The sequence below is a fragment of the Lepeophtheirus salmonis genome, chromosome 12 (genome assembly GCF_016086655.4).
Source record: "Lepeophtheirus salmonis chromosome 12, UVic_Lsal_1.4, whole genome shotgun sequence".
Taxonomy (NCBI): Eukaryota; Metazoa; Arthropoda; class Copepoda; order Siphonostomatoida; family Caligidae; genus Lepeophtheirus; species Lepeophtheirus salmonis.
Window position 1 is genome coordinate 12,766,884 of NC_052142.2, and position 27,726 is coordinate 12,794,609.

Consider the following 27,726-nt stretch of genomic DNA (forward strand, 5'->3'; position numbering starts at 1 on the left):
AAATATGGCATTTTACATATATGTCCCCCATTAGCATTTACATAAATAAATATTAATGTCATTGATAGTAATGACGGTGATTATGTTTATAAAATAGATGAATATAGTAAATACTCTGTGTCTCTCTTTTATTTTACATACATAAAAAATAAGATTAAATATTTAGTAGACACAAAATCTTCTTGTAGTATTCTTCCATCAAGACTAATATCTAATGACAACTATCGTCTAAAAGTATGTTCTTTAAGGTAATTTGCAGGCAATGGGTCAGGAATTAGAAATAAAGGACGTATTGTTCATCCAGTCCAAATATTAAGGAGAAAAAAAACTTCAGGAAATATCAAGTTGCAGAAGTCAAACACCCTAACTAGGATAAGATTTTCTCAAAAGAAACGATATAACCCTGGGAATTTTGTCATATTTAGGAAGTTTAGCATTGATAAGAATATATATCACAGGATTGTATCTACTAAAATACCATTACACTGACGCGTAGGAGAGTACATTTATTAATAAAACGATTTATTAATATATAGTAAAGCAGTGAATACTCAACAATCGCATGTTCAGATATGCAATCGCCCACAACAAAACAACCTAATGCTGAACATTAACAAGTAGGAAATCGGGAAAGATACAATAGAATATGTAGGCCACTACAACAACCAATTGGGAATAGCTTCATCGGATGAATCAAAAATGCAATCAAACATATTAATCACTAACCAAAAAAAGAAAATATCAGTAACAAAATAGTTTGAATTAATTATTGTAATCGATTTTACCAAATTGTGCAAAATTGGCGGACCTCCATATGAAAGATGACATCAGATCGGTTTTCGTGGACCTCAAATGGCAAACTATATTTCAATGAAATAAAACAACTCATGTCCAAATTGGTCAGACTAACTTTCCCCGTAAAAAAAGCTAAGATTATAATAACAGCTGATGTATCTGATTGGTCCGTAGGAGGAGTTCCAGAACAAGGAATTGATAATAATATTTTCCCCCCGCATTTTATAGTAGGAAATTAAACGGAACTGGAAAAAAGTATTCAAATTTTGATCTTTAATACTATTGATTTATCAAATAATTTAAAAATACAGACACGTGATTGAAATTAGCAAGATCGACGAACTAACAGATCAAAAGCTAATAATGGATGCATTGAAAGAAATAATCCTTATAGGACAAACCGACGAACTCGATATTTCTCTCTAATTTCAGAATACATCACCCATTCGAGTTATAAAAAAAGACTCTGAAAATCTTATAGCCTATCTTTTATCACGTCCAATAACTTCTATTAAAATCAAAAAACCAGTAATGGCAAAGGAAAGAAAAAACCAAATCAATACATTAAGCCGCTGAGGACGTTGGAGAATACCCCCACAATCACACGTATCAAACGCAATTTTGTATTAGAACATTAGAGGGGTTATCAATGAGTGTAATCAATATCAAAAGACCAAAATAACAAGGCATTAACATATTACCTTTAACCCTCCAGTTTCCTATAAGTTATTACACTTATTTATTCTTAAGAAGATACCATCAATAGATATAGGGTATTGTTGTTGTGATGATTGCATGTCATTAACTTTTGATTCAACTGATAATTCTATGATAAGGATCAAGTTTCATTTGATAGATATGATTATATTCAAAAGTGTTTCCAATTAAGTCAATGTTAGATTGTCAGTATAAGAGACACATTTTGAATGGGCTAGAATCGATGAGAAGTCAACAATTTATTTATTTAACAATAACAAAGCAAAGGGGGAATAATAATATTAAGTAGCAAAGTTATACTTATTGGTATTAAAAGTAGAGGTGGAAAAAATACTGAATAGTGGTGTACTTTAAATAATAATTTAATATCAAAAGGCAACTTGATTATTTTAGAGGAATGTTTTCGCTTTTTTTTTGTTTGCTGTTCTTGTGATAAACTTTCTCAACAATCAATAAGAAAATGAAAATTTACAAAATGTTGTCCTGAGAGTTGTAAAAATGAAAGTAATATGCGAAAACAAAAAAATACACCAAATGATAACACAAATACAAAACTAAGATTTTTTTTACATACTGGTAGTGCTTAAGAATTACAGTGCTACAGTGATTGAGTTGTGCATATTACTAACTAAAATTAGCTTTTTATCTCACACTCAATTTTTTTTTACAGCTCTACTTATTTAAAAAAACAAGCAAACAAAAGATAAACTGATATACCTTTATAATTTTTTTTATTGTAGTAAATTAATTAATTATCGATTATATTGCTGATCTTCAAATGGATTACTAAACATTTAACCCCATGTTCATTCCCTTCAAATACTAACCCAATTACTTCCCTAGGGTTTTTAACTGCCCAAAATTAAAAAGGATATTTTAGAATTATAAATACACGGGTTAGGCTTAGTAGTTGATCCATATGATACATAAAGTTGTGAAAATATGAGATTACATGAGAGCGAGACTTTTTATAGTGGTAACCTGGACAATATTTTAATTTTCAAAGCTCTTGCATAATTTTTTTTTATTCTTTAAGAAATATCATCCTGATAAAAAGTAATCAGTAGTGGTCAAAATAAGAAGCTTAACATTGGTGATATGTTACAAATTTAAAAGTGTAAGTCCTTTTTGGAGTCAAAGTAAAATTGAGGATCGACATCGAGGTAAATCCTGTCTATGTCTTTACAAGATACCGAATTGGATTTGTGTTTATTTATTTCATCAAATAGCTTCTCACAGCTAATCTAACGAAATGTCATTTTCGAATTGTTAGGATTCCCATGTCGATAAAAAAATGTTTTTTAGCATATCTTGTCTACAACTCTGTAATGATCCTATATGTATCTGTATTTTTTACCGTTATATTTGATATCTTTAAATTCATAATCTCAAATAGTAGTTGGATAAACAAAGGTTACTATAAATCCAAGGTTATACCATAACGAGTGTACGACTGATGTTTGACTTCTACCACGCTTTCAATATTAACGTCACAGTAGATGAGCGGTTGCGTGTTTTTTCAAAATCTGTTTTTCTTGCCCCGCATTCTATACGATATATTAAATTGAAAATTTTAGCAAGCCCGATTACATGATCTAACTTTGTATTTCCATTCGAATATTAAATTTGATTGACGTTAGATCATAGATTCAATAAGTTTCAGTAATATTTGGAGTGAAACTGAACTTAGTAACTCAACTTAATGATAGGAAGTATGTTTGTGCAATAAAACTCCCTTTTTCTATATATCAGGTTCTCAGAATCTAGATGTAGTAATGTTTTTCCAACTGAAAAACATTTGAAATGATAAACAATTTTTTTATAAAAAAGCTTACTTTAATTATTTTTGTTGAAATACGGATACTTAGGACACTCCCATTAATATTTTTCCAACATAGACATCAATATTAGTTTTTATCAAGTTTGTATCAAAAATGGTATTAAAGGTAAGGTACACTCTTTTCTGTCTTTTCATTAACAATTACAAATGGATATGAGATATGATGATCTAACGATCGGTATCGACAATGATATAATAAGTTATTTTTTATAACTGTCATTTATTTTAATCTAATGGTATTAATTAATTAAGAGAATGTAACAAAAACTAAAATAATTGTTACAAACAACAAAAAACTTTATAGTTAGTTGAAATAAATTGAAACTACATACAATAAATCTTTATTTATATAATAAAAACAATGTCTATATGTCTGCTAAAGTATTAGCAAAAGTTTCTGGATTATAGACTCCGAAACTAGGAGCTGTACGGCTATAGTCCATAAAATATAGCATGTAAAAAATAATAAAAATAGTGTAGGATGTGCATTTAATATCGACAGTTTTAAAATATTTGAGGTGGCGTTGATTTTAAAAATTGTTCCGACTGATTAAAATTGATATCAAGGCTCTGCCCTAATCGGTTTAGCTGTTGTAGCGGTTCCAGTTCTTGAACTGCTAGAACCAGAACAGACAAAGTCGAACCAAGATGGGAATATATTGCTAATCGGTTTCGCTTCATGTGCTTTTGTTCTTGTATATAATATATAAAGAAAATACAATGTATATATTTTATGAAAAATCGGAAAGTGAATTTTATTTCTTTCTTATGTGTAATTACAAGGGGTTTCAATGATCGTATTACGACCCCAGCGCGATACAGTTGTATCTGAGTTCTGAATAGCTAAGGACTTCTTATGGATCTGGGAAAGTGGTCTTAGGCACCAGATACTGCAAATAAAAGAGGAAAGGGGTGGGTCGATTATGGGTACAGGTCCGCTACTAAGCTTGTGGGGCCTAAAAATGATAACTATAATATTTCTTAATCAAGGGTTTCACAAACTTTACTATGCCAAGGTTCCCCTTAATACCGTTTCTTAATCAATCCCACATCACCCCAGGTTTTGTAACGAGTTCTGTTTACAAAAGCTGAACAGAAAAGAGTAATTTGTTGTGTACCGGCTATGATTAATATTTTAAACAGAAAATTTTATTGCCGCACAATGAACTCTGGCATTAAAGAATATTTTAAGTTCTGTTGCACGTTTCAGAAAGCTAATAATCAGGGGAGGCAAGAGAAACCTCGATTACAGAAAGCTCCTGTTCCAAAAGCAGTAATGGAACAGATTGGAGTAGATTTAGCATCACTTCCTGAATGTGACGGATATCGGACTTTATACTGGCCATTGATTATTTTTCAAAATGGACTGAAGGAGAGCATTTGAAAGATAAGACAGCGGTTTCAGTTGCAAGCTTTCAATTTAAACTAATTTGTCGTCACTTATGTGTAAAAATTCAAATTAATTATCAAGGGAGAGAGTTTCTCAACTCTGTGGATACAGAGTTGCATCGACCTATAGGGATTCATCAACGACTAATAAGTGCTTACCACCCACAAGATAACCATCTGGTGGAGAAGCGGAATGGAACGATTAAAAATAAACTTCTTAAGGTTCAGTAAGGAAAACAGATGGGCTAGTGAAGGCTGAACTTGTATAGTCAATGTGAATTAAACCTAAAACATATTTCATTATTCATCGTTCACTATAACTGGGACGCAGTCATCGCATATCGAAATTAGACAGGCCATTGTTAGCCATATGATTACAAACAAATAGAAGAATTAAAGAACCATGTAGAGAACGTTGAAGAACATCTTGGTAAAGTGGCATTACCCAATGAATGGGCAACATATGCTTAGCTTTTTGCAGCCGCTTCTTTGCTTAACACAGATATAATGCTGTGGTTGCAATCAGATGATTATGCCTTGTTCGCTAAACACATTCTGAATCGTTCAGTTAGCCTAAGTGATTCAAATTGTAGTAAAGAAGTTGCTATATATCTACGACATACCAACAGCAACCATTTGGATTATGTGAAATGAGTTTTGGAAATCATTAAGTTGTCATTGAAAACTTTTGATAAAATGAAGAATAAAAATATAACATTTAAGATAAATGATATATAAACAAATAACGTCATTTCCTTTTTTTTTTATGCATATACATAGGATTCTATTTCAAAGCTATAATTTGCAAGGGAGTATCCATTTATTCCAGGATGTGTAATGGTTAAGTGAAGGAATTTTACAATTTTTCCAGGATTGTAATTATTTCAGTAAGGGGGAGTACTTATTTCGTAGGGGGAGTACACATCCCATATGGGATAAGTACTGGGGTAGTAATTATCCCATATGGGATTGGTACGGGGGAGTACTTTTTTATGGGAGTACATATTCCATACTATACCGGTAAGTGTTTCAGACACGATTTTTTTGTCATTAATTTTAGTATTTTTATTTCAGGTTGTAGATATTTCTCTTTAGCCTTTTCTATTGGAACAAGTTCTGCCCACTTGATTTCACCACTAGTCATTATTGACAAAAATGATTTGGACTTTTTATTTCTTATTCTTTGACTCCATCTTTTGATTTGAGTTAATGTTCTTAAAATATTATATCATTTAGATAGATTTGATATTAATTTATCTACAAATTCTAATGAGTCTTGTTGTACTTCATTAGTTTCATAATTTATGTTAAATAAATATGTTTTGGTTTCCTCTATTGATTTCTTATTTTGAGCCGTAATTTTATTGAAATATATATTCAGATCAAATTCTGATTCCAAACTATAATTTTATCTACTTCAAGAATACTTGATAATGGTTGTTTTGGACACATCTCCCTTGATTTAATAACACACAATTGTACCAGCAATACCCTTGTACTTTTTAATGTTAATATTATTAGAGTAGTTAAAATTAAAAATATATACTATTACTATGCATAAATAATGAATTAGAACGTGCTGTATTTACATTCTTTATTGAAATATTATAATTTAGTAATAATGTATTTTTAATTTTTTTATTTATATCGTCCTAACTTTTCTATACCTTTTTGGAATATGGGTTTCTGTTTTGCAGAGTGGGTTTGAATGCTGCAGTGATTGAAGCACCAATTGGTTCTGCCATTATTTTTGCAATTTTTTGATCGATTTTGTATTACGTTTCAGAGTCCTTTACACTTGTTTTTTCTTTGAAATGACGGTAGTGCAAAGGAACCCTCCTAAACTTATTTTGAGGATAAGCTATTGAAGAATGATTTGATTTTACATGCCCTTTGCATTTAAGGCATTCTTTAAAACAATAGTGATTATGTGTGAATTGTGTGACACTTAAAGCACCAATTTTTGGCTATGCAAACTTTATTAAATTCCAGTTCTGACATCCCCAATGCAGTGGGACATTTGTAAATAATATGTTCTTTTTTACATAATTTGCAATTTAATTTTCGAGATATAGCAAAATTATTTACCGTAGAGGTATTTTCTGGACCTTTGATGACAGGACTTCTAGCCTTATCCCTGTGTTAAAAAAAGTTCAAGTTATCTACTCTTCTTGCGGTCCATGGAGGTAATGGAGCTTTAGAATCTTTACTCTTTTCAAATTCTTGAGAGTATTCTTGTTTTACTTTGAATTTATAGCCTTTCCAATCTGCTTGCATAGTAGAAAAATTGCTCCAAAGAAAGTGTACATCAAGGAAAACTCAAACATGTCTACTCCTTGACTTGTCAATTCTTTCACCTGTATGAGTTAGCCAACTTAATGGGATCCTCGAAAGATTATGTTAGGCTTTTTATGGCTTCCCCATATGGCATGGAGGAAGAGGTGGAAAATACCTACACAAATGACAAAGCTGGTTCCTCTAGACACTCTTTTAATTTATGAAATAAAATAGCCTCATTTATCCTAGCATATCTCTCATGTCTTTGGCCAAATTTTCCTGGACGATTTTCAAATTTAAAAAGAACGTCCAGTTCTTCTGGGTGTCCCTTGAATTTATTTATAATGCCTTTAGTATTAAGCTGTATAATACTTCTTGTAGGCGGAAGAAAAGCTACCGTTGTGTTGGATATATCATCAATTTTTATGAAATAATTTTTGTTCTAATGCAGATAGGATGAAACTTTGCAATCCCAACTAGAAGTCATCATGTTGAATTCTTCATCAAGATCAAAATATTAAGATCAAGATCTTCCCTAGGTTTATACCAGAAATTTGATATTCGTAAAAATGAAACTTCTACTGTTTTAGATAGAGACGAATCCCAATTCTGAATCAATTTCTACAAAACTTTCTGTACTTGTGTCATTTTTAGCCTTGTCTTCTAATGTTTTAACGTGTTTGTTCATTTATGACCAAAGCTGTTTGCTCGTTTAAATGTCCTGTCGGAAAAGTCTTTCAAAACCCCATCTTTTGGCAATCTTTTCCATGGACACGGAAATTTCTGTAGTGATTTTAGTTTCCAAGACTGCTTCCTCATTCTGATGTTCTTCATCTTTGAAATATCGTTGTCATAACGAAAGGAGGGATTATATATCTTTTTCTATAGATTTTTTCTTCCTCTAGAGATGGAATAACAAGTTCTGTTAATTGGGAAGGATCCCCATTTTCCGTCCCTTCTTTTGTTAGTGGGTTGAATCAATCAAATCTTGATCCATTCTTACTTAAATGTATGATTATAATTAACTTAAAATTATATTTATAATGGCTTAGTGAGTTTTATTCTCAACTGACGAATTAAAATTAGTTAATATTTTATTGGTTATAATTAACTACACTGAAGTAGTAATAATATAAGAACAGAATAATATTAATTATTATCAGAGACTTAAATATGTTAAACAAATATTATTTAATATGAATATTTATGTCAAATTGTATTCCTAGCTTTTGTTTCTAATTATAAATGTATTCATGTATTATATCTAAGGTTGATAATTTTGGTAAGGATACAAAAGCGTGCGAGGAGAAGGGAAGAAATACTTATGGTATCATTGACTAAAATAATAAACATCTTCGTGCATCAAGAACATTATCCATTCCCGGCTTTATTATTCAATATTAATATTATATTATAAACTGATAGTCCATAGAGAACTGAATAAAATGCCTTAAATAACGTCTCTGTTTGTATGGATTTATGAAAATGGAGGCCCAGAAATTTGAAAAATACTTACCAGATGAGAAACAGATGGTTTGTCTGATTTGTCGATATAAATGTGCCTTTAGTCCCCTGTCAAGAACTCCACGCCACTCATTATCCTCATCTCATATCAAGAGCATGGATATTCATCTAAAAAATCAAGTTAATGAAGAATACATCAAGTCAGACTTTAACTCTGATCTCACAAAGATGCTTATTGCATGTAATATACCCTTATCCATTGCTAATCATCGTACGTTCAAAAAGTTTATGAAGAAATACACGGCTAAACCCATCCCTTCCCGAAGAACCATCATTAAATTAATGGAGGAGGGTGGTAAAGATGTTATTTATAAAATGTTGAGATAATTTTCAGCGTGTTTAGAATTATCCACACCAAGTTACGATCAAAGTTATTAGTAAAAAGTATAAAATATTTACTAATTTTGAAATGGAACTCTGAATTTGGTACCATCATACAGTAAGTATTCATTTTTTTTTTAATCTAATCTTAAAAAGGATTCTATTTTGACTAAAAATATCAAGAATTATAATACACAACTTATGAAATCAGACTACCAACCCCTTGTTAAATACGCAACTATCACGATGGCTACCCTTTAGCTGTTCCAAGAACTAATGTTCAAACGACCATAAGCGATCTTTTTATAATTACTTGTGACTAAATAGAAATGTATTATGATATTATCTCTATGTAAAAACCTTAAGAGTAAAGTCTTAATCGTTGGATTCCCCAATCTATAAAACGGCAACCGCTTGTTAACAACGTAACTATCACGATGGTTACCCTTTGGTTGTCCCGAGAAGTATTGTTCAACGATACCACAAAAGATCAGCAAAAATACGATATGGAAATCAAAAAATCTGAAGTAAATCCTTCAGTTTATCGAGAAACCACGATTCAACTTAGGTTCTAAGCTGGCCGAAGGACCATGTGAAGGTCTGGGACTCTCAATAACCAAGAATCATAATAAGTAGAGTGTAATAACTTAATAATAACAACAGACGTGTGTATAGTTAAATCTTTTTATTTCGATTGAATAATCCAATAAAAGAACAGAAAAAACACCTTCTTTCTGGAGGAAAAAAACAGTTGAATATAATCAGGGTTACCAATAGCTGATTATATGGGCAGATATATATATATATAGACAAAAGACTTAGATTCCAACAGCATCCTCCTTTACATCGAATAGAATTAAAAGTCAATTTTAAAATTCGATGTATGTTGACTTGAGGTATTTACTTATTAACTTATTAAATCAAACGCATATCTTCTCCCTTTTGTTATTATTATCATCCCTTCTCGTGTATTTGCAAGACAGTGAACCCACATTAAGACATCTACAATTTCCCTTCCCCTTTCATATTTCATCGTAAGGATAGATAAATAATAAAAATTCATTGAAACCTCGATTCCAAAAAAATTGAATCACTCAGAGTTGAATGAAATACCACTCCAAAAAAATGAGTATAGGGAGTAGGTATATGATAAATTAAATATTTAGAAAGAAATTGGAACGGAAAAACAAAAAAATCTCAAGGATATTTCATTCTCTTGAGTAGGTAAACATCCTAGTCACGTAACAGAATAGTTTTTTTTTAATTGAATACAAAATGATAAATAGTTGATTTAAAGTTTTGTTACTTACCCACTTAATACACCAAGAAAAAGGTTCAACATAAAAAAGGATCCAACGATAATTAGAGGAATGAAAAAAATCCAATTGAATAAGTTACCCAAAGCATCGTTTGTCTGTAAATATATAATGAAAAATAAACATTATAATCATCAATATCGTTTTTAACTATTATAAAATTACCCAATAAAGAATTGGTGTCCACCCTTCCATTGTTACGCACTAAGAAAAATATTTATTTGTGTAAATCGATTAATATTTAAATTTTAAATAAATTAAAGCGAACCCTTCATGCTCTAATAAGCTGACCTTACTCGATTTATGTTGCTCTTCTGAGTGTGAACATTTGAGTTGATCAAACTAAATAATTTCTTAAAAAATCATAATTTTTTTAATTGAATAAGAAAGCCTCTCCGTTTTAGGATCGTTTTCTACTTTTCAATCAATGGCATGGTCTATTTAATAAAATCTCAATGCCAATTAATTAGCTTCTTTAGGGCACTTCTTGATTTTATCATTGTAAGCAATATCTTGCAATACAAATTTGGAAGTGGACAGAGGATTAAACTCTCATGATCCACGAGATAATTTTTTATTCTATTCTTTAGAATTGAGAAGTAATATCCAAGTACTTAATACAGTATTATTGTGTCTTTAATATATGTAGCATTGCTCATTTTGTCTATCCGATGAGTAAAAATAAGAAAAACTTACAACAGTCAAATGTAACTATCTTCTTTCTTCTTCGATTTGTCTAATTGAAGGATTTGAATTCTTCCAGTTGTATTTAGTTATCATGATATTTTCGTCATGTTTATAAATACACCATGTTTATTAGGTATATGCGAACGCTTTGTATGTCATCATATTCGTAGAAGACTTTTCATTGTATTTTTATTTATTACAAATGTAGATTTGACAATGTTTTCTTATCTAACATTTGGTCTTGTATTGAAATCTATATTAATATGAAAACTTACAGAGCTCAATTTTCTGTACAATTCCACATATTTACTCTACAAAGCTACACAGAGATTAATATTTATCGATTAAGGCCAACTTTTGGGGTATGCAGAGTTTATCTTTCATTATTATTTCGTAGTTACCCTAAATTTAAATAAATTTACAGTTGGACATTTTCACAACGAGGCTATAAATTGCCAGTGATTATATTTGTGCGCACTACTTTTAACGTACGACTATGGCTTAAAAGAAAATTAAAGTTGTATTCTTGTGTTGTTTTTTTTGTAACAAAGAATATATACTACCAATTTTTCATAAAAAATCTTATTTCTTCGAAAAAAATATTACACAAACCCATAGAATAATAATAGGATTTTCCTAAAAAATTACAAAGGTATATTTTTGTCATAGAAATACAATCTGTTATGGGAGGCCTGTTCTTGTGTGAACAATTGCATTTTTTTTTAAAATCAAAAACATTCCATGTAAATATATTTAGAGATCTGCTTACTCAACAATAATTACCATTAAAAGTATATTCATAGCATTGTTCAAAATAAACTCAAATATAATAACTATTTCAAGAGAAATCAACTCTGTAAAGGCAATAAAATATATTGAAGAATGTTATATAGTACAAATAAGAAAAAAATATATATATAACTATGTCTAATTCAAATGATTTAATCGATAATGATGACTAAAAGTTATTTGGGATACCTTGAAAAATTTGCATATATACTTATATTAAAATATTTATAATAATATTGTAAAATTTTCAAACCAAACATGACAGTAACGATACAATTCAGTAAAGTTATTTCGATTCAATTTAATTCGTATTTGAAAAGTCACTTGCTATCCAAAATTTCACTTATATCCAATTACTTCATGATACAAGTTTTATGATAAAACTTTTTAGTAAGTCTTTTTTTTTTCATTTTTGAGACAAACTATTTTCTCAATTACAAGATATTACATATTTCTATGAAACAAGTTATGTCATTTATTTTATAGGATATCATATTACTATGGTATGGTAAGTTTTTTTTTTTTTTTTTTTTGCATAGATAACATCTATTGAGCAAGTGGGAATTTTGCATAGAGAACAATCATTGTCAAAAAAGGTTCATAAGAGTATTTTTAATAATGAACAACAAGAATTAATTTAAATTTTTAACTGAACAAAACGACTAAAAGGATAAGAATTCAAGGGAGGACAAGGTCATTAAATCAAAATAAAACTAGCTGGTTACGCAACCTGGGACTTCCAGGTGGTATCAGGAAAAAACATCCCGAGACAAATCCCACCCCCTTCAGATTAAAAAAATCAAAACTTTCAGCTAGACAGGGCATTCATTCTACTTTCAAAGAGGAAGATCTTCAACATAATCTATGATATTTCATGAAAGTTTTCAATGGAGAACTGAAATTCTAATAGAGGCTTATACGAATGAAATCCCAATAACTTGAGTTTTTATGTATAGGACTAGGCCAACGAAGAATCCTCCATATCCACGAAAGTCTCAAAACATAAAAATGAGCCTTCAGGGTGTGGCTAACTAAAAGTTAAATAGGCAATCCCTCGAAATAGCTTCCAGGCAGTTTTTTTAGCTAAAAATGAGATTCTAGCATTCAGTTCCAATTGTACATTCAAAAAGTTTAAGCAATAAAAGCTTATGTTTGATTTCTTACTTTTTAAATATTATTTATCGGGCTGATAAATGAACGACAAACACTTGGAACCTGTTTTTTTTGTGGCAGCTGTACAGAGGAGGGGGGTCTGAGTGGGCACTTTTTGAAGTCTCGTATCGAATATAAAAGTTTTTAGTACTCTACTTTAACTTGAACATATGAACTTCAAGTCAAATATCTTGTTCTTTTTGGAAATTTCAAAGAAGAAGGGTGGAACTTCTGAGGTAACAAGGGCTCTGGACATTGCAATTCTTAATTGTAAATCCCTCATCGCCAGCCGAATAATTAACTAATATCCTATTCGGAAGATGAGTTGAGAGGCATCATCTAGGCAGATTCAGCCCACTATGTCTCTCCCACAATGAAAATTCCCATATCAGAATGTGAGTCTTGGAATTGTGAAGGAAAATAAATCCGGTACCTTCCATCGATTTCACAGAATCATAGAAGCATTTTTAAGAGGGCGATAAACAATTTTAACAAATATTTATCATGATTGTTAATTTACATATTTACTGGTTGTTTTTTTTAAAGATTGATTTAACTATAACAATTATTTATGTACTTTTTAGGCTATTGCTCCGGTTTATTTATATATGTATGTTCTATATAATATATAAGGCAAATAAAGAAAAAACTTTAACAGTACAATAATTTTAAGTCATGGGGCCAAGGCTCATTATTTGGCCGTAAATGTAAGCAAATTGATAGTTCAAGCGAGTGGGCTATATATTATTCAAAAGAAAAATAATTGCAAAGTTATTTCACGAAATGACCATCCTCTGATGTCACCATGGCCTTGAGACTGGGGCTGAAGGCTGTGCACATTTTGACGACATGGCTCTTGGACATGGCCCTCCACTGCCTCTCGGTGGAGGTCTTTAGTGCGTTGACGCTGGGATGAGGGACGGTACAGTCCATACTTTCGACATAGACCCAGATACAATAGTCGGGATGATTCAGATCGGTCGAAGAGGGAGGCCGCAAATCGTGTTTACAGAAATGGGGAAATTTTTGCTCCAGCCATTGCTGCGTGGTCCTGGCCTTTTGACTTGGGGCGGAGTCCTGTTGGAACACATAGTTTCCCTCTGGGTATTTGTACTTCCCCCAGGGAATACCCACCTCATTGAGAAGGTCCTGGATATCCTGGTGCCGATTTTCAGGCCTTTTGGGAACCAGTACGAGGGCTTCCTCTACCCGTCAGATACAACGATTCCCAGCATCATTGGAGAGGCAGGAAACTTATTCTATGTGACTGGCAGAACAATGTAGACACTCATGGACTACGTAGGTGAGGTAGCTAGCGGTCGTTCCTGGAGTTTCCGTTCTAGTCCACGGTAGAATTTTCCTTGTCTTTGTTGCTGGGGTGGGTGAAAATCAAATCGGCTTCTTTGGGGTTTGCCCTCCATCTTGACAATAAACCGATTTTAGTCAACTGTAGCTCATTTGAGGCCAAATATTTACTGAATTATTGTGTTAAAAACTACTATTTCTGAAATGAGACCTTCATGACACTATCAAAATCGAAGTCGCATTTGCTGACGTACAGTGAATATGGTATTACCTCATGATTGAAACACTGAATGGAACATACAGAATGGCTGAACGCGCAACACTGAGCAAAAAAAAAAAAAAAAAAAAAAAATGTCGAGGAATTTTAAGGATAAAGTATCTTAGATTATTTCCCCCCCCCCTTATTCTTAGAGAAATAAGAAGTAATTAATTCATGAAGATCAACCCAAGCAAATGAAAAAAAAACTTTTAAATTTGTTTCTGTATTTACTTAATTTTTTTGTATGTTATTTTTAATATAAATAAATCTGATGATTATAGCTTATGTATCTTATTAATATTCTTTTAATACTTAATATTTTACTTTATTATAATAACATATGCCACATCCAGTGTTCTATTTTATTCAATTAGAATTGTAGTGTCTGGAAAAGAAAGTATGCCTTGACATTGACTAATTCAATATATCTATCATCATTAATAAATATAATATTGATTACTCTATAAATCCTCTTTAGCAACTAAATTTTCAGTTATTAGGTTAGAAAAATCTATGATTAATACAAGAATATCACGGATACACTAATAGTAACACAAAATTTTTTTTTGAAAAGAGTACATATATTTTAATGTGCATATATATTCTAATTATATAGTTTATGTTAAAAAATTTCTTCAGTTACATTTTTGTTTGTTTGTTCAACTTCAATATAAATTTCAATATATCATATGCATTTTTGAAGGATCATAATATTTGAAATTTGCAGCAAATAATTTTTATGCTTTTGGAATGATAACAGAATCCAAGGTTGCGTTAAACGGACTTTATCATACCTAAACCTATTTGATATTCAAAAATCTATAAAATAGTACAGTGTAAGTTACTGTATTTGAACTTAATATATAAATAGTAAAGTTGATTTTATACCTAGCTACGCCTTACTTTTTTAAGTTGTTTGGTTATTTCTTTCAGAAATTATTATATTTATTGTGTTTTTTTGTATCAAATACTTCTCATGTTGGACACTACGTCATTGAACAAAAAAGTTAGGTTATGTAGGTTCCTTGTTTTACTTCGATATTAAAAAAATTCCTTGCTAGTAATCAGAACTATAAAGATGAACATAGCTGCAAATAATAAAAAAGTGACGCAGCTTCGTGTATAAAAGCGACTTTAATCCATTTTGTAGTGAAAAATACAAAACTTATGTGCTGTTTTATCTCATAGGTCTGGGTATTTGAGTAATCTAGTTTTAAATTAGTTATGGAACAAACCTTTAAAAGAATTTTTTTTGAAAAGCTAATCTGAAAATTATAAATACAAAAAATAAAACTAATTTATAATATCAAAAATGTGTTAAGAGTTTCTGTATTTTTTTTGTAAGGTCAAAAAAAGTAGATACTTAAAAAAAAACATCTCGGAAATGTTTTTAAGTTGAATTTCCGCCGCAAAAAAAAGTTATATTTGTATTATATCTAGAAGAAAGTATGAGAAAGCTAATAAATAAAGTTAAAAGACATATTCATAAACAAATGTTATTAGAAATATATTATTGTAAGAGAAACTATTGATTCAAATCTTACTTGGAAGACGGTGAGCATTGCTAATCCAATGTTATCAAACGAAGTTATTCCATTATTTGGCCCAACCCACTTTTCTATAAAAAGCAAAATAAGTCTTTTAATAATGTAAAACGAATTAAAATGACTAAAATGATTATGTAAAACCAATAATATTCTAGCAACAAATAATGAAAAATGCTAGGATTACTTGCCAGGGAAAAATAAATTACGGGAATAATAAAACATTCAGGTACCTCAGTCATAGCTTCGTTAGTCATAAAATGGATATAATAAACTATGATTTAATCAATCAAAGTTTCCTTTTTATAGATTCATTATTTTTCCAAAAGGTCTAATAGTTACTGAATTCCTTAGTTCGAATGCCTTTCATGTAACCTAACATATAAGGAATAATTTATTAAAAATTCCTGGTCTTTTCCTATCCCTGAACAATAAAATGGGAATTAGGAACCTTTTATGTTATACATTCAAGATATTGTTTGCTGCATTTTAATTCGGAATTATTCAGGTTTATATTTAAAAACCTGTATAGTATCAATATAGCAAAAATTTAAAGATTAAATTACAACCAAAAAATAAGTTTTATTCCGTAGATAATATTAAAAAACACCACATTTTTAGATTATAATTTCGAATAGAAAAACAATATAAATTAAAATTAATTTTCAAACAATCATATGGATCACGAATAATTATTTATAATTTTTCCTCAATTACAATTCCTAAAAAGCGTATTTAGGTATTTGGAAATTAATTTTCCTTAAAATATTTTTTATTTCTCCTACATAAATATTTCATATTGAAGATGATGTTAGCTTGTATTAGAAAATGATTCCAAAATGTTGGGGAAAAACTATCCTTTAAATGATAAAACAGAATTACAAACCTTTGAATTGTAATCACAGGCTACGAACTAGGTACAAGTTCTATAAGCTATGAAATAATAAAAAAAGTGCACGCCTTGTTACCAAATTTTTTAATATATTTTTAACTAATAATCAAATAAAATCAACAAAGGAACCACTTACTTGCTTTTATTTTGCAAATAAAGACATCAATAACAAACAAATTCAGGGAAGTATCTCAGTAAAAGGGAAAAAATCTCCTGCTGTGATAGTATATTCTCAGCTAACAAAACTGTATATTGTACTTTTATTATTATGCAGGATAATTATCAATTGAATAACAATACCTTGGCATGTATGTATGTTATCATATAAATATTTATAATATAAAATGAAGTAAAGTAAATTAGTTGGGTTAATTTGGTTGCTTTTTTTCTGGAATTACTTGAAAAATAGGTTTGTTTTAGTGCTTCCTTGTAAGCATTCCAGCTAATTTCTTTTGAAATTAATAGCTGAAAATGAATGAATTCTCAAGTAGGTCTTACTCTTGATACAATTATTATTTTTTAAATGTACTTCTGCAATTTTTTCCCAAAAATTAAATTTTTTGTGTAAAACTATGAATTTTTGATAATTTGAAAAAAAAGGTAATTTTGAATTTTTTTGTGAATAACTGTGAATTTTGAAAAAAAAAATCAAATTTTAGATTTTTTTTCGAAAAAAATAACAAAACCTAGCCCCCAAAAAAAAAAAAAAAAAAATATATATATTTATATATATAATCCTGGTGATGCCGCTGCTGCAAAAGCTATTAAAAATAGATCGTTCCTTTATATTTCAAGGAATTCATCTTTGCACCAACGCAAGAAATTTTATTTTCATTGTCATAAACAAAGGTTTGAACATTGGAGTTGCCTTCACTAATGTTCAAGAAAGTTTTATTTTATCAGGAAAGGGTTTAATAAAATTAGATTAATCAAAAATATCGTTAAGGCTGTAATACTCAAAATAAATACTGTTCTGAAAACTCCATTATTTTTGAAAAATTATAAGAAGTTAAAAATCATTCCCTACATGAAGATGTTTAAGAAAAAAGAAATTCATTTAATATTGGAGAAGTATATAACAATTGTAAATTGTATTATTAATTGAAGAGATGAAATAATGGTGACTAAGCTTTAAGCTCTAGGTGTGAAATACTAGGATTTATTCCAATCAAAGGATTCAAAACCAGAATTAGATATACTGGTCAACCTAAGACATGTGCAAAATATTATAGGAGTAGTCACTTTCCTAAAAGATGTACCAATAAGTATCAGAAGAGGTCAAATTACTTAAAGCATCAAGAAATTGATGACAATTATATTAACAATGAACAAAAATACATTGTTGATGAAATGGAAGACACTTAAATACAAATACAAATACGGAAAGATGGAGGTCAAAAGAGAGGACTGAAGTTCACGAAAAACATTCACTAACACTTACGTAAAAGGAATATATATTGATACACAAATCAAAGCCTCTTTATCTGTTGTCACAGACGCTGTTAGTCTGAGAAAGGAAATATAATTTGTCTTGAAAATGTCAGGAGAGCTTCAAAAGTCTTGTCCGATTTGTAAGTCGCAGAAATCTAAAAAGATATCAAAAAGATCTTCGAGTGCTAGAAGAGATTCGACGGATAAAAGATCAACAGAAAACGGTTTATCAGAATGGCTGTTATGTATTTAAGTGGAAACAAGTTTTTACCTGTATCCACAACTTTTTGATTGCAAACATTCATACTTTTATCTTTTGAAAAAAATAATAACACAACCATGGATTGCTGAATTCAAAGAAAGCTTAGGTATCAATTGCATAATTTCACACTATATCTGTGTAAGAAAGTGGCGCAAAGTCGGATACGCTGTTATGAAAAGATTAATAGACCATAAATCCAGGCATTATATGCCTACAGGATTCTAATATCCACTTAATGTTGAAAAAATTGTGTTTCTTCACTTGAAAGTGATTTTTGCTATTTCTACACTGAGTGGTACAACACGTGGAGTCCTTACTTTTGTTTTAAGATTATTGAATGTTCCAATTTGTGTTCAGGAATTCTACAGAAAAGGTAAATAGCATAACACTTAAATTACTTCACCAAAATCAAGATTCTTCCTAACCAACAAATATGGTCAAGGTGAGAGATGCCATTTATTAGTTTAGTTAGTTAAATATTATTACTGCTTGCCATACATACATAAAATAAAAAGAGAACATATATTACAGAACATAAATATTAAATAATCCAACGACAGAGTCAACATTTTTTGAAGCTATTATAAATTTACTTAAGAAAAACCTCATCCCCTTCTTATAGTTCTTGATGTTAATGTAGATTTAGTGGTCCAAACTTTAAAATGTTGAAGAATTTCAAGTTGGATTTAACTATTGTTGATTTATTCGGAAAAATTTCACCGATCGTAAAGATTTCATGGAGAGTAAGAAACAAGACTACAAGAATAGACATAGTATTAGATTTTTCGATTTTTAAGAGTAAAAAATAAATACCGGAATACTCATTTGACCACAATATGGTTTTATGAGATTTCAAGCATCACCATCAAAAAAAATCAAAATGGGTTGCTGGATCTTGCAAGATGAAAATTTTCAACAAGCTTTTCAACGTAAGCTGATAGTAAAATATGTTCACCCATTATCTGCTTCTAGAATGGTCATACGACTCATTCATAAACACCGTGATGTATATTCCGCAAATAGGTTTTGTCATTTTATTTATAACTATAAAAAATATACATCTCCGTACATGAGGTTTTACTAAATTTATTTATTACTTTGACTTAGTTTAGCAAGACTTAACCTCTATCACCTACATTTTTTTTCAAAAATGTTTTGCTGGAGACTAACTTCGGAAATGTATTTATTTCTTTAAATAATGATGTACATGTTTTTCAGTAAAAATAATATTAGAAACAAATTTATGTAATAGGGTAAACTTAAATAAAGATACCAATGAATAAATAGACCTAGATATGTTGGTATAGAAATAGTATGTATTTTTAAATAGTTTAAACAGGTACTCACGAAGACATATTGAGGTATTGGTATTACAGGTATAACTTCCAACTGGAGAATGTTTACTACTTCCACGGTAGCAGGGGTTACCCGAATCTCCTCCTGTTATTATACGATCTATTTAATAAACAAAAAGATATTGAATATAGCATTACCATTGTTTTAACTTTATTAATTGATACACCAAAGAGGATTTTTTTTTTTGGAAAATTAGAGGAAGATTATTGTAATGTTATTATTATTATTTTTTTTTTTACCAATTGATATTAAATATATATTATTCATCAAGGAATGGAAAAAAATATTAAAAATATGTTCTATTTAATTTAGACTTTTTTCTTCAAGCCGTGAAATATGATTTAACAAGAATTTCAGTAAAAAAAATAATTTTGATAGATGACTATAATATTATTAGAAGAATTAAATATTTATTAATTTTTAAAATTCTTAGAAATGTTATCTTTGTGATATAATATATCATTTAGGAAAAAAAATAAAATTGTTCATTTACAAAAGATGAATATGCACATATGACAACCATCAACAAAAATATTTCTTGTTGATATGAGGAGGGAGGATGCCACGACACACTCCAAAAATTTATTTTCAGCAAAAAATCATCACATGATTTTTTTGTCCCATTCTCCCTCATACGAATAAGAAACCTTTCTATTCACATAACCTCTTCATTTTTAAATGAGTTGTTGAGAAAAATGAAAATATGGCAAGTTCTCAGTCCATTGTGACGAGTGAAGGCCCTTCGACTCTCGAATTCATGTTTACCTTCCATTGAATTACTTAGAAGTTGGAATTATGTATTATTTGTTGATGCTTAAACACCATTAATGAATTATATCAATAAAAGACAGATAAATCAATAAATAACACTCTTTTTAAATGTAGTAGTAGAGTTTATCTAGTATATTACAAAGCCAAACATGTAAAACTGGTTTATACACTTCGACTTCCAAATTTGAGACGGACTGTGAGGATTTAGGCCTCTCTCAATTACCAAGGATAATGAAATGATGGACTATATTACTTACTATATAATAAAACACTAGACAATTATATCAAAAGTGTATAGGTATAGAGTTGCTTTATTTTGAACATAATAAGAAGAGCAAAAAATTATTTACTTACGTCGGGAAAAACAAGTGAATATAATCAAAGTTTCCAATAGGCTAATATGACCAGATATGCAAAAGACTCATATTCCAATAGACACCCGAGAAAATGACAATTTTGTCATCATACTATTTGTGTCTTTACATATCCTTCTCAATTTTAACTGGAATTAATAGACTTCATATTTTAAGCACATAAATTTTTCCAGGAAGTCTCGCTTACTTAGCAAAGTGTAATTTCAGACTAATCTTATGTTAATGTTTCTAATATTTACCTTGTATTGCCGAACTACGTCCCACATAACTTTATTATTTGTAGGGTGTCTGAGTTACTTTCTCTTCCTAGCCTTATTCTGGCCTTTGGTAAAAAATTGTTTATACAAAAGTGACCTATGTTTCTCCTACATTTGTAACTGGGCTTTAGAAAAGACAGATAAGTTGTAAGGTTGTTCTTACCCCCTACAGTTTTACCATGTTGTTTAATTTTATAATAAAGTGATGTATTTATTACATTTTCATGCATGAAATGAGATCTCTAGTAGTTACCTTTAAATAGTTTTAAGTAACTTCCTTTACATCTACTTTTCTTTCTCAACTCGTGTGGATGAGTATCAAAAGCATCTCTCAGTGACTGTAAACATCTGCTCTTGATTTCCATCACGTCCAAATTGAATTATTGATATGTATTTCATGTTTCTTTTTTCAGGAATGTAAAACTCTTGTCTTATTGAGCGTAAATTTTTTGTAACACTTGTTGAGCTTTGTGTTCTTGAAGTGTCAACGTTGTCCTGATTTAATACACTTCAGTAATTTTGCTGACTTTCACGTTTTTTTTCTAATGATTCAAATTTTAGGATGACCCCTTTTGATTGAGTTGGTATAAGACTTCAACCATTTTCGGCTAATACACAATTCATTAAAATAATGTTAAGTCCATCTTGTCCAAAAATCTTTCAAGAATTTTTTTCATGACAACCACATGTTACCGTAGGGTAACGTAGACAAGATTGATTCATTTGTGGAGATGATTGCACCCTTTTGACGACCATGAATTAGGAGGTTTGCAGTATTAGCTGGAGGTATTAAGGGATCCTGATCAGAAACTCCCAGTGATTTATCATTTATGATAATTTAAATTTCTATAAATCAATAATTTCATTTGGGCTTTTCCCCACGTTTGCTCCTGATATAAATTTGTTAATGTCAAATTTCTCAACAAAATAAAAGGATGCTATTTCAAAATTTATAATTTCTTGAGAAAGATGTATTTTTACTTATGTTAAATTGTCAATTCCTATTGTACCTATCAAAAACAAACGCAGTTTTGTTTAGCAGAGGGATTGATATTTTTGGAGAGAGTCTTCCTTCTTCTTCTATAAGTTGAGAGTAATAAGGTTCAGTAATCAGTATTTGAAACGGTCTTTTGACTTTAAACGGGTAATTTTATACAGGACTAATATCTTTTAAATGATTTTGATACTTAGAATATGAGTAATGCCATAAGTTCAGTTACATATTTGTTTTCTAAATTCATAAAATGAAAGATAACATCCATTTCTCTTGTTGTAAAAGTTTGATCACCTGCAACGTTCATTCTGAGAACGTTAGAATGACCAAAGAGACTTTGACAACTGTTTGATTAAATGAATTAACTAAATGGCACATAATACTTAATTTAAAAACACTTCAATTCATTTAGTTAATTGAGCATTAGACTGGGGTTCTAGTATTAATGCGATGTCGTCGGTATACCTATCAATTATATGTATTAAGGTCACAAAATCAATTCTGAACCGTTTGTATTTTTTTATGATCGAATCTCCAAGATCTTTATGTGCAGCGACGAATTATATGGGGCTGAAGGACAACCTTGACGGTAACTCTTTCTTAAAGTAATTGCATTGTGATGTGTTATTAATTGCAGTGATTAGGTTTTTGCACTTAAGAATAATTTTTCACTTTTCAAGTTACTTCTTTATTATATTATCTACACATGATTAATATTCACCAAAAAAGAATGACTTTGCATAAGTATTCATAAATAATCACGCAACTCCCCCATGCACCCTAAAATTTTAAGCAAATGCACATAAGACTTTAAATTACATTAAATCTTTTTCAAAAACAAACAAAATATATATACACAATTTAGAAATCAATAATAAATGTGATAGTTTTCTTTTTATTCCAGATACTAAACATTCTATGTTCCATATTTTCTTCTCCAAATTTGGGACTCTCAGTCAATAATCCTGATTTATTTATTTTATTTATTCGGAATTTCCTATTTCGAATCAATTCACGATTGTTCTTACTCAATATATATGATCGCGGAACATCTCGGATCTCTTTGATCACTGCCTTGGTGTACCATGTTTTGAAAATAGGAGTTTTGTCCCCATTCTTCAACTCTGGTGCATTACCATTATAATTACTTAGAGGATTATGCAGTGTACTTCATGGGTAATTATATATTTTTCACATAATTTATCAAATTCCCTCCTGTACCATGGTCCTCCATCAGTACGAGTATATTTTCAGGAATCCAAACCAATCAAACTATGACAATATAATTTTTGTAGCAACATTAGTAGATATCTGTATTTAATTTAGCTACTAAAGTAAAGCTACTGAATATATCAACCATTACAAGAACACCCCTATACTCTAAGATATCGGAAGTCACATGTGACATTGTATATTCGGCATTTGAATTAATGATTGGGTCATCTGGCTTACTTGTTAAAACTTCTGACATGAGTCACATTTCTCTATCATATTTTTGATATCATTGTTGATATTTGGTCAAAAGTAGAGTTGTTGCACCGTCTTCATTGTTTTCACAATGCCTGCTCGAGGTATGTGAAGTAATTGTAAGGTTTTTTCTCGCTAATATTGTTCCAAGTCATTTTTATCTATAAGACAATCACCAAATTAAAAGTATGATTAATAAAACTAATTTTGTGTTTTATATGGTTTTTCATAATATTTGAAAAAAACAAAAATAAGTCAGTATATCAACAATTTTTTTAAATATAAATGTAATACCTTTCACATTCATATCACTTTATTTTAATTCACATTAACATACTTTTAAAAGAAATACATAAAGACACTTAAAAACCCTCAATAAGTATGATAAAAAAATGAATTTGAAATATTCAATGCGGGTTTACTTCCTCGACAGCATGATCCGGTGTTTTTTTAAAATAACTAATTTCAAATCCATACCTAATGAACTATTATTTGAATATAGAGAAAACCTGGTTTAGTTCCATTCAAGAGCTGATATTTCTAGGAGTCGCGTTTTTTAACTGAGTAGGTCTTCCCCGTCAAACATTAAGGTTATCGTGTGTCCTACATTTCCGTAGGATAAAGAGGATCCTGGACTATAGGAATCCCTTGCAATGAAGATTAGAGATCCCTTGGACCAGGTAACTGCGAATTGTTTTCTTGAGAGGATTTTTGTGGGCCTGTTGAAACTACTCTAAGCCCTCAAAAGCGGTAAATATAACTGGAAGTGGATGGTTTCAACATGGCCCTTGATATTGAAGTGGCTACTTCCAATTCTTGGGCCCAGTGAGCATATTAATTTCAAAGGAGGACTCAATCTCAAAAATAAGTTTCTTTTAGATTCCCACATACCTTTGGTTCAGCAGTTTTAGGGTTTTAGAAGTATCAAACTCAGATACTTTATTCTGAGTTCAGGGGTTCGACGTCTTTATCTGACAACAAAAGCAGCTTCATCACTTCATGTTAACCCAATTCCAACATATATAACTCTGGCTATTTTGAACAATGGAGATATATTGGTACTGGCGTTGATGGAGAGTAATGTAAAGGGAGTAGTTCTTAATCTCAAAAGTACAGTAAAATATATACGTAACGATTCTGAGTTTAAAAGAAAGAAGTGGCATTTAGTTTTGGGGACTGTGGGACAAGAGGGATATATCTTCTGAAAATTTTATGTCCTCAATAACATAAATTACGAGGGATCTATGTTTCTTTTATATTTTTAATTGCAATGTTTAGCTTTTTTTTTAAATAATCTTATTTTCAGTCTATTATAGATATATTAAATTAATTTTTTTAAATCAATTAATTTATGGGGGAAAAATGATTATTTAGTTATATAATTTTCTTAATATTTTTCTTCAAATAGAAAATTGGAGTTCAATTATACTACAGCAGATGGAGTACAAAATATATTCGTATTGCCTCACTGAAAGGCTGGTACAATCATATTAAAAGACAATTTGAAAAACAAATCAGTGAGATCCACATGTCTTTTTGGTCCGACTAACACACAGTCATTCAGTCAAGGTTCTGAATCAGACTTCATTTAGTCGTCAAAAACTATTCTTAGTTTAGTTGTCGAAGATTATTATTTTATTATTGCACAACCTTCTCTACAAAACTAATATCTATAAACTTTATCATAAAAATAACAGGTATTCTTCACACAATTTTATATTCTTTCTAAACTAACATTTTAATTATTTTTTAGAGGAACAAACTCTCTTGCTTTTAAGCTCAAATATTTCCCTTTTTGCTTATCACCATGAAACAAATATTGATGTCTCTTGTTACGTTTAGAGCACCTTCTGTGGTATTGATATATACTTTGGATGTTTCAAAAGTGTCCTTGCAGGCCAATTTTAAGAAAATACAGCCCAGAGATGTCTGCAAGACTATATTTTGGGAGGGACTTCGTTATTGGATTTCTTTTTTTTAAATAAACATTCGAAAATTAAAATATTTAGAAAAAAGTTTTGGAATTTCACCAATGCATGATGGCCGTTATCAGGATTGTGAATTCCATTAGAGCAAAGGCAAAACAACACCGGAGATTCAAGCTGGACGAATGTTCCAGAATGGGGATCTCCCTCTCCACATCAAGGTCATATGGCTAAGTAGGCGAAAAATACTACAGCGCTTTCTTTCCTGCTGGGTGAAATCAAGGCATTCATGGAAATGAGGGACAAGGACACTATCCTATTATCTGATGTAGAGTATCTACTTGATCTTGCTTTCATGACCAATTTCGGTGAGAAAACTAAGCGCCTGAATCTACAGCTACATATGAAAGGTAAAAAAAATGGTTTCATGATCTGTGCTGTGAAGGTGTTTATTGTAAAACTATCATTGTACATTCAGCGAGTGAAAAGCAAAATACTTCAGCACTAACCCTCTGTCTCTAAGATGTTGGACAGTCGGACAGGTGCAGCCAGCGTTTTAAATATGTCCAGGTATTGTGACCTGTTATCAAGGCTTGGACAGGAGTTTGCTGAAAGATTCAGGGATTTTTAGAACCTTGAGCCCTTTGTGATATGTATGACCAACCCTTTTCTGGATGTTGACATAAGTGATATTTCAGGACAGATTGCTTAACTTTGCTGTGTTGATCCTGTTTAAATGGAAATGAAGGTAATCAACCTTCAAAATAATGTGCAGTTTAATTCTCAACCGCATTCACAGCATTTTGGCGCTCGGTAGAGCTAGATAACCTTGAAAATCTTCACCAAGCAGACCTGAAAATATCTGCTTTTTTTGGTTCTGCACACACTCAATCTCACACACACACACACTATCAAACTCAACTGAGCTGTTTTTATTGAAATGCAATTATTTTCACTATGTTGATTTTACCATTTAGATTATACTATACATTGATTATTTAAAAGGTTGTGTTGTGTAAAGTTTTTAATTCTTGAAATATAAATTGTAATCGTAAGTGATCTATAATAGCATTTCATTTTCAGATATCTTGGTGCATGCAAGGTTAATAGAAATACAAGATTATACCATAACGCGTGTATGTTTGACTTCCACCACGCTTTTAATATGGACGTCATAGTAGATAAGTAACAATATAGATGTATTTGTACTAGTAATTCATAAAAACAATATTTTTGTGATGTTTTAATACAGAATGTGGGAGGTGTACAGTAACACATTGTAAATGTTCAAGAAAAAAGTTTAGAGACCCTTGCTATAGTGATCTTTGCTCACTGATAATATTAATAAGAGCATTCATATTTTGCAATTGCCAAAATTTACTTTTTTTTTTTTTTTTTTTTTTAATCGAGAAATATTATCTTCGACCCAAAAAGAAAACCACTAATATATTGAAAAGATCAACAAATTTTTATGACTATTATTTTTGGATTTTTTTCCCTCAATGAACAGAATTATTTAAGATTTGTACGACTGAACAATCTAGTTGTTCAAAAATTTGACTTCTTTAAGCCAAATAATCAAATCAATACTGAGTATGACTGTAAAATGGATGAAAAACATGATGATGGTACTCATAAAAATGGTTCCAAATTGTAAGGAAAATACTTCAATTTTTTTTTTTTTTTTTTTTCTGATCTGATAAGGAAAGATTCATAAATGGAATGTATGATTCCTTGAGCTTCTACACTGTATACAATAGTATAGTTTCGGGAACATAGTCCCAAACATAGTGATAACGTTAAGAATTATTCTCACTATTGGCGTTGAGCATTTTTTTTTTTAATTAAGAGCTATCTGAGGTAAAATATGACTTCCTTGCAACTTAATTTGTCTAGATCTCTGTGAGGAAAAATTTTTTTTAAAGTATATGTTGTTAACCTGCAAATATTAATGTCTTTTAGTGGGAACCGTTGAACAAGTCAATTCTTTCAAATTATTAAAATAATAAGATTGATATTATACCTCTTAATAAATTTTTGAATTATAAAAATATAACATATTTTTATAGATTATTGTATGTT

The 27,726-nt window shown here is 30.2% G+C and overlaps 1 protein-coding gene and 1 long non-coding RNA gene across 2 annotated transcripts in view; one reads left to right on the forward strand and one right to left on the reverse strand.

Annotated features, from left to right (window-relative positions):
• The window catches only part of LOC121126887 (voltage-dependent calcium channel type A subunit alpha-1-like), a 208,752-nt gene that overhangs the window by 132,194 nt on the left and 48,832 nt on the right, over nucleotides 1-27,726 (reverse strand). Inside the window, 4 exon segments of the mRNA XM_071892078.1 lie at nucleotides 10,174-10,277; nucleotides 10,345-10,383; nucleotides 15,916-15,989; nucleotides 19,848-19,955. Of these exon segments, the coding sequence (XP_071748179.1) occupies nucleotides 10,174-10,277; nucleotides 10,345-10,383; nucleotides 15,916-15,989; nucleotides 19,848-19,955 (325 nt within the window).
• On the forward strand, nucleotides 19,950-26,696 carry LOC139906759 (uncharacterized). Its single transcript, XR_011782640.1, has 3 exons — nucleotides 19,950-23,428; nucleotides 25,128-25,416; nucleotides 25,473-26,696. It is a non-coding gene; the product is annotated as an uncharacterized lncRNA (long non-coding RNA).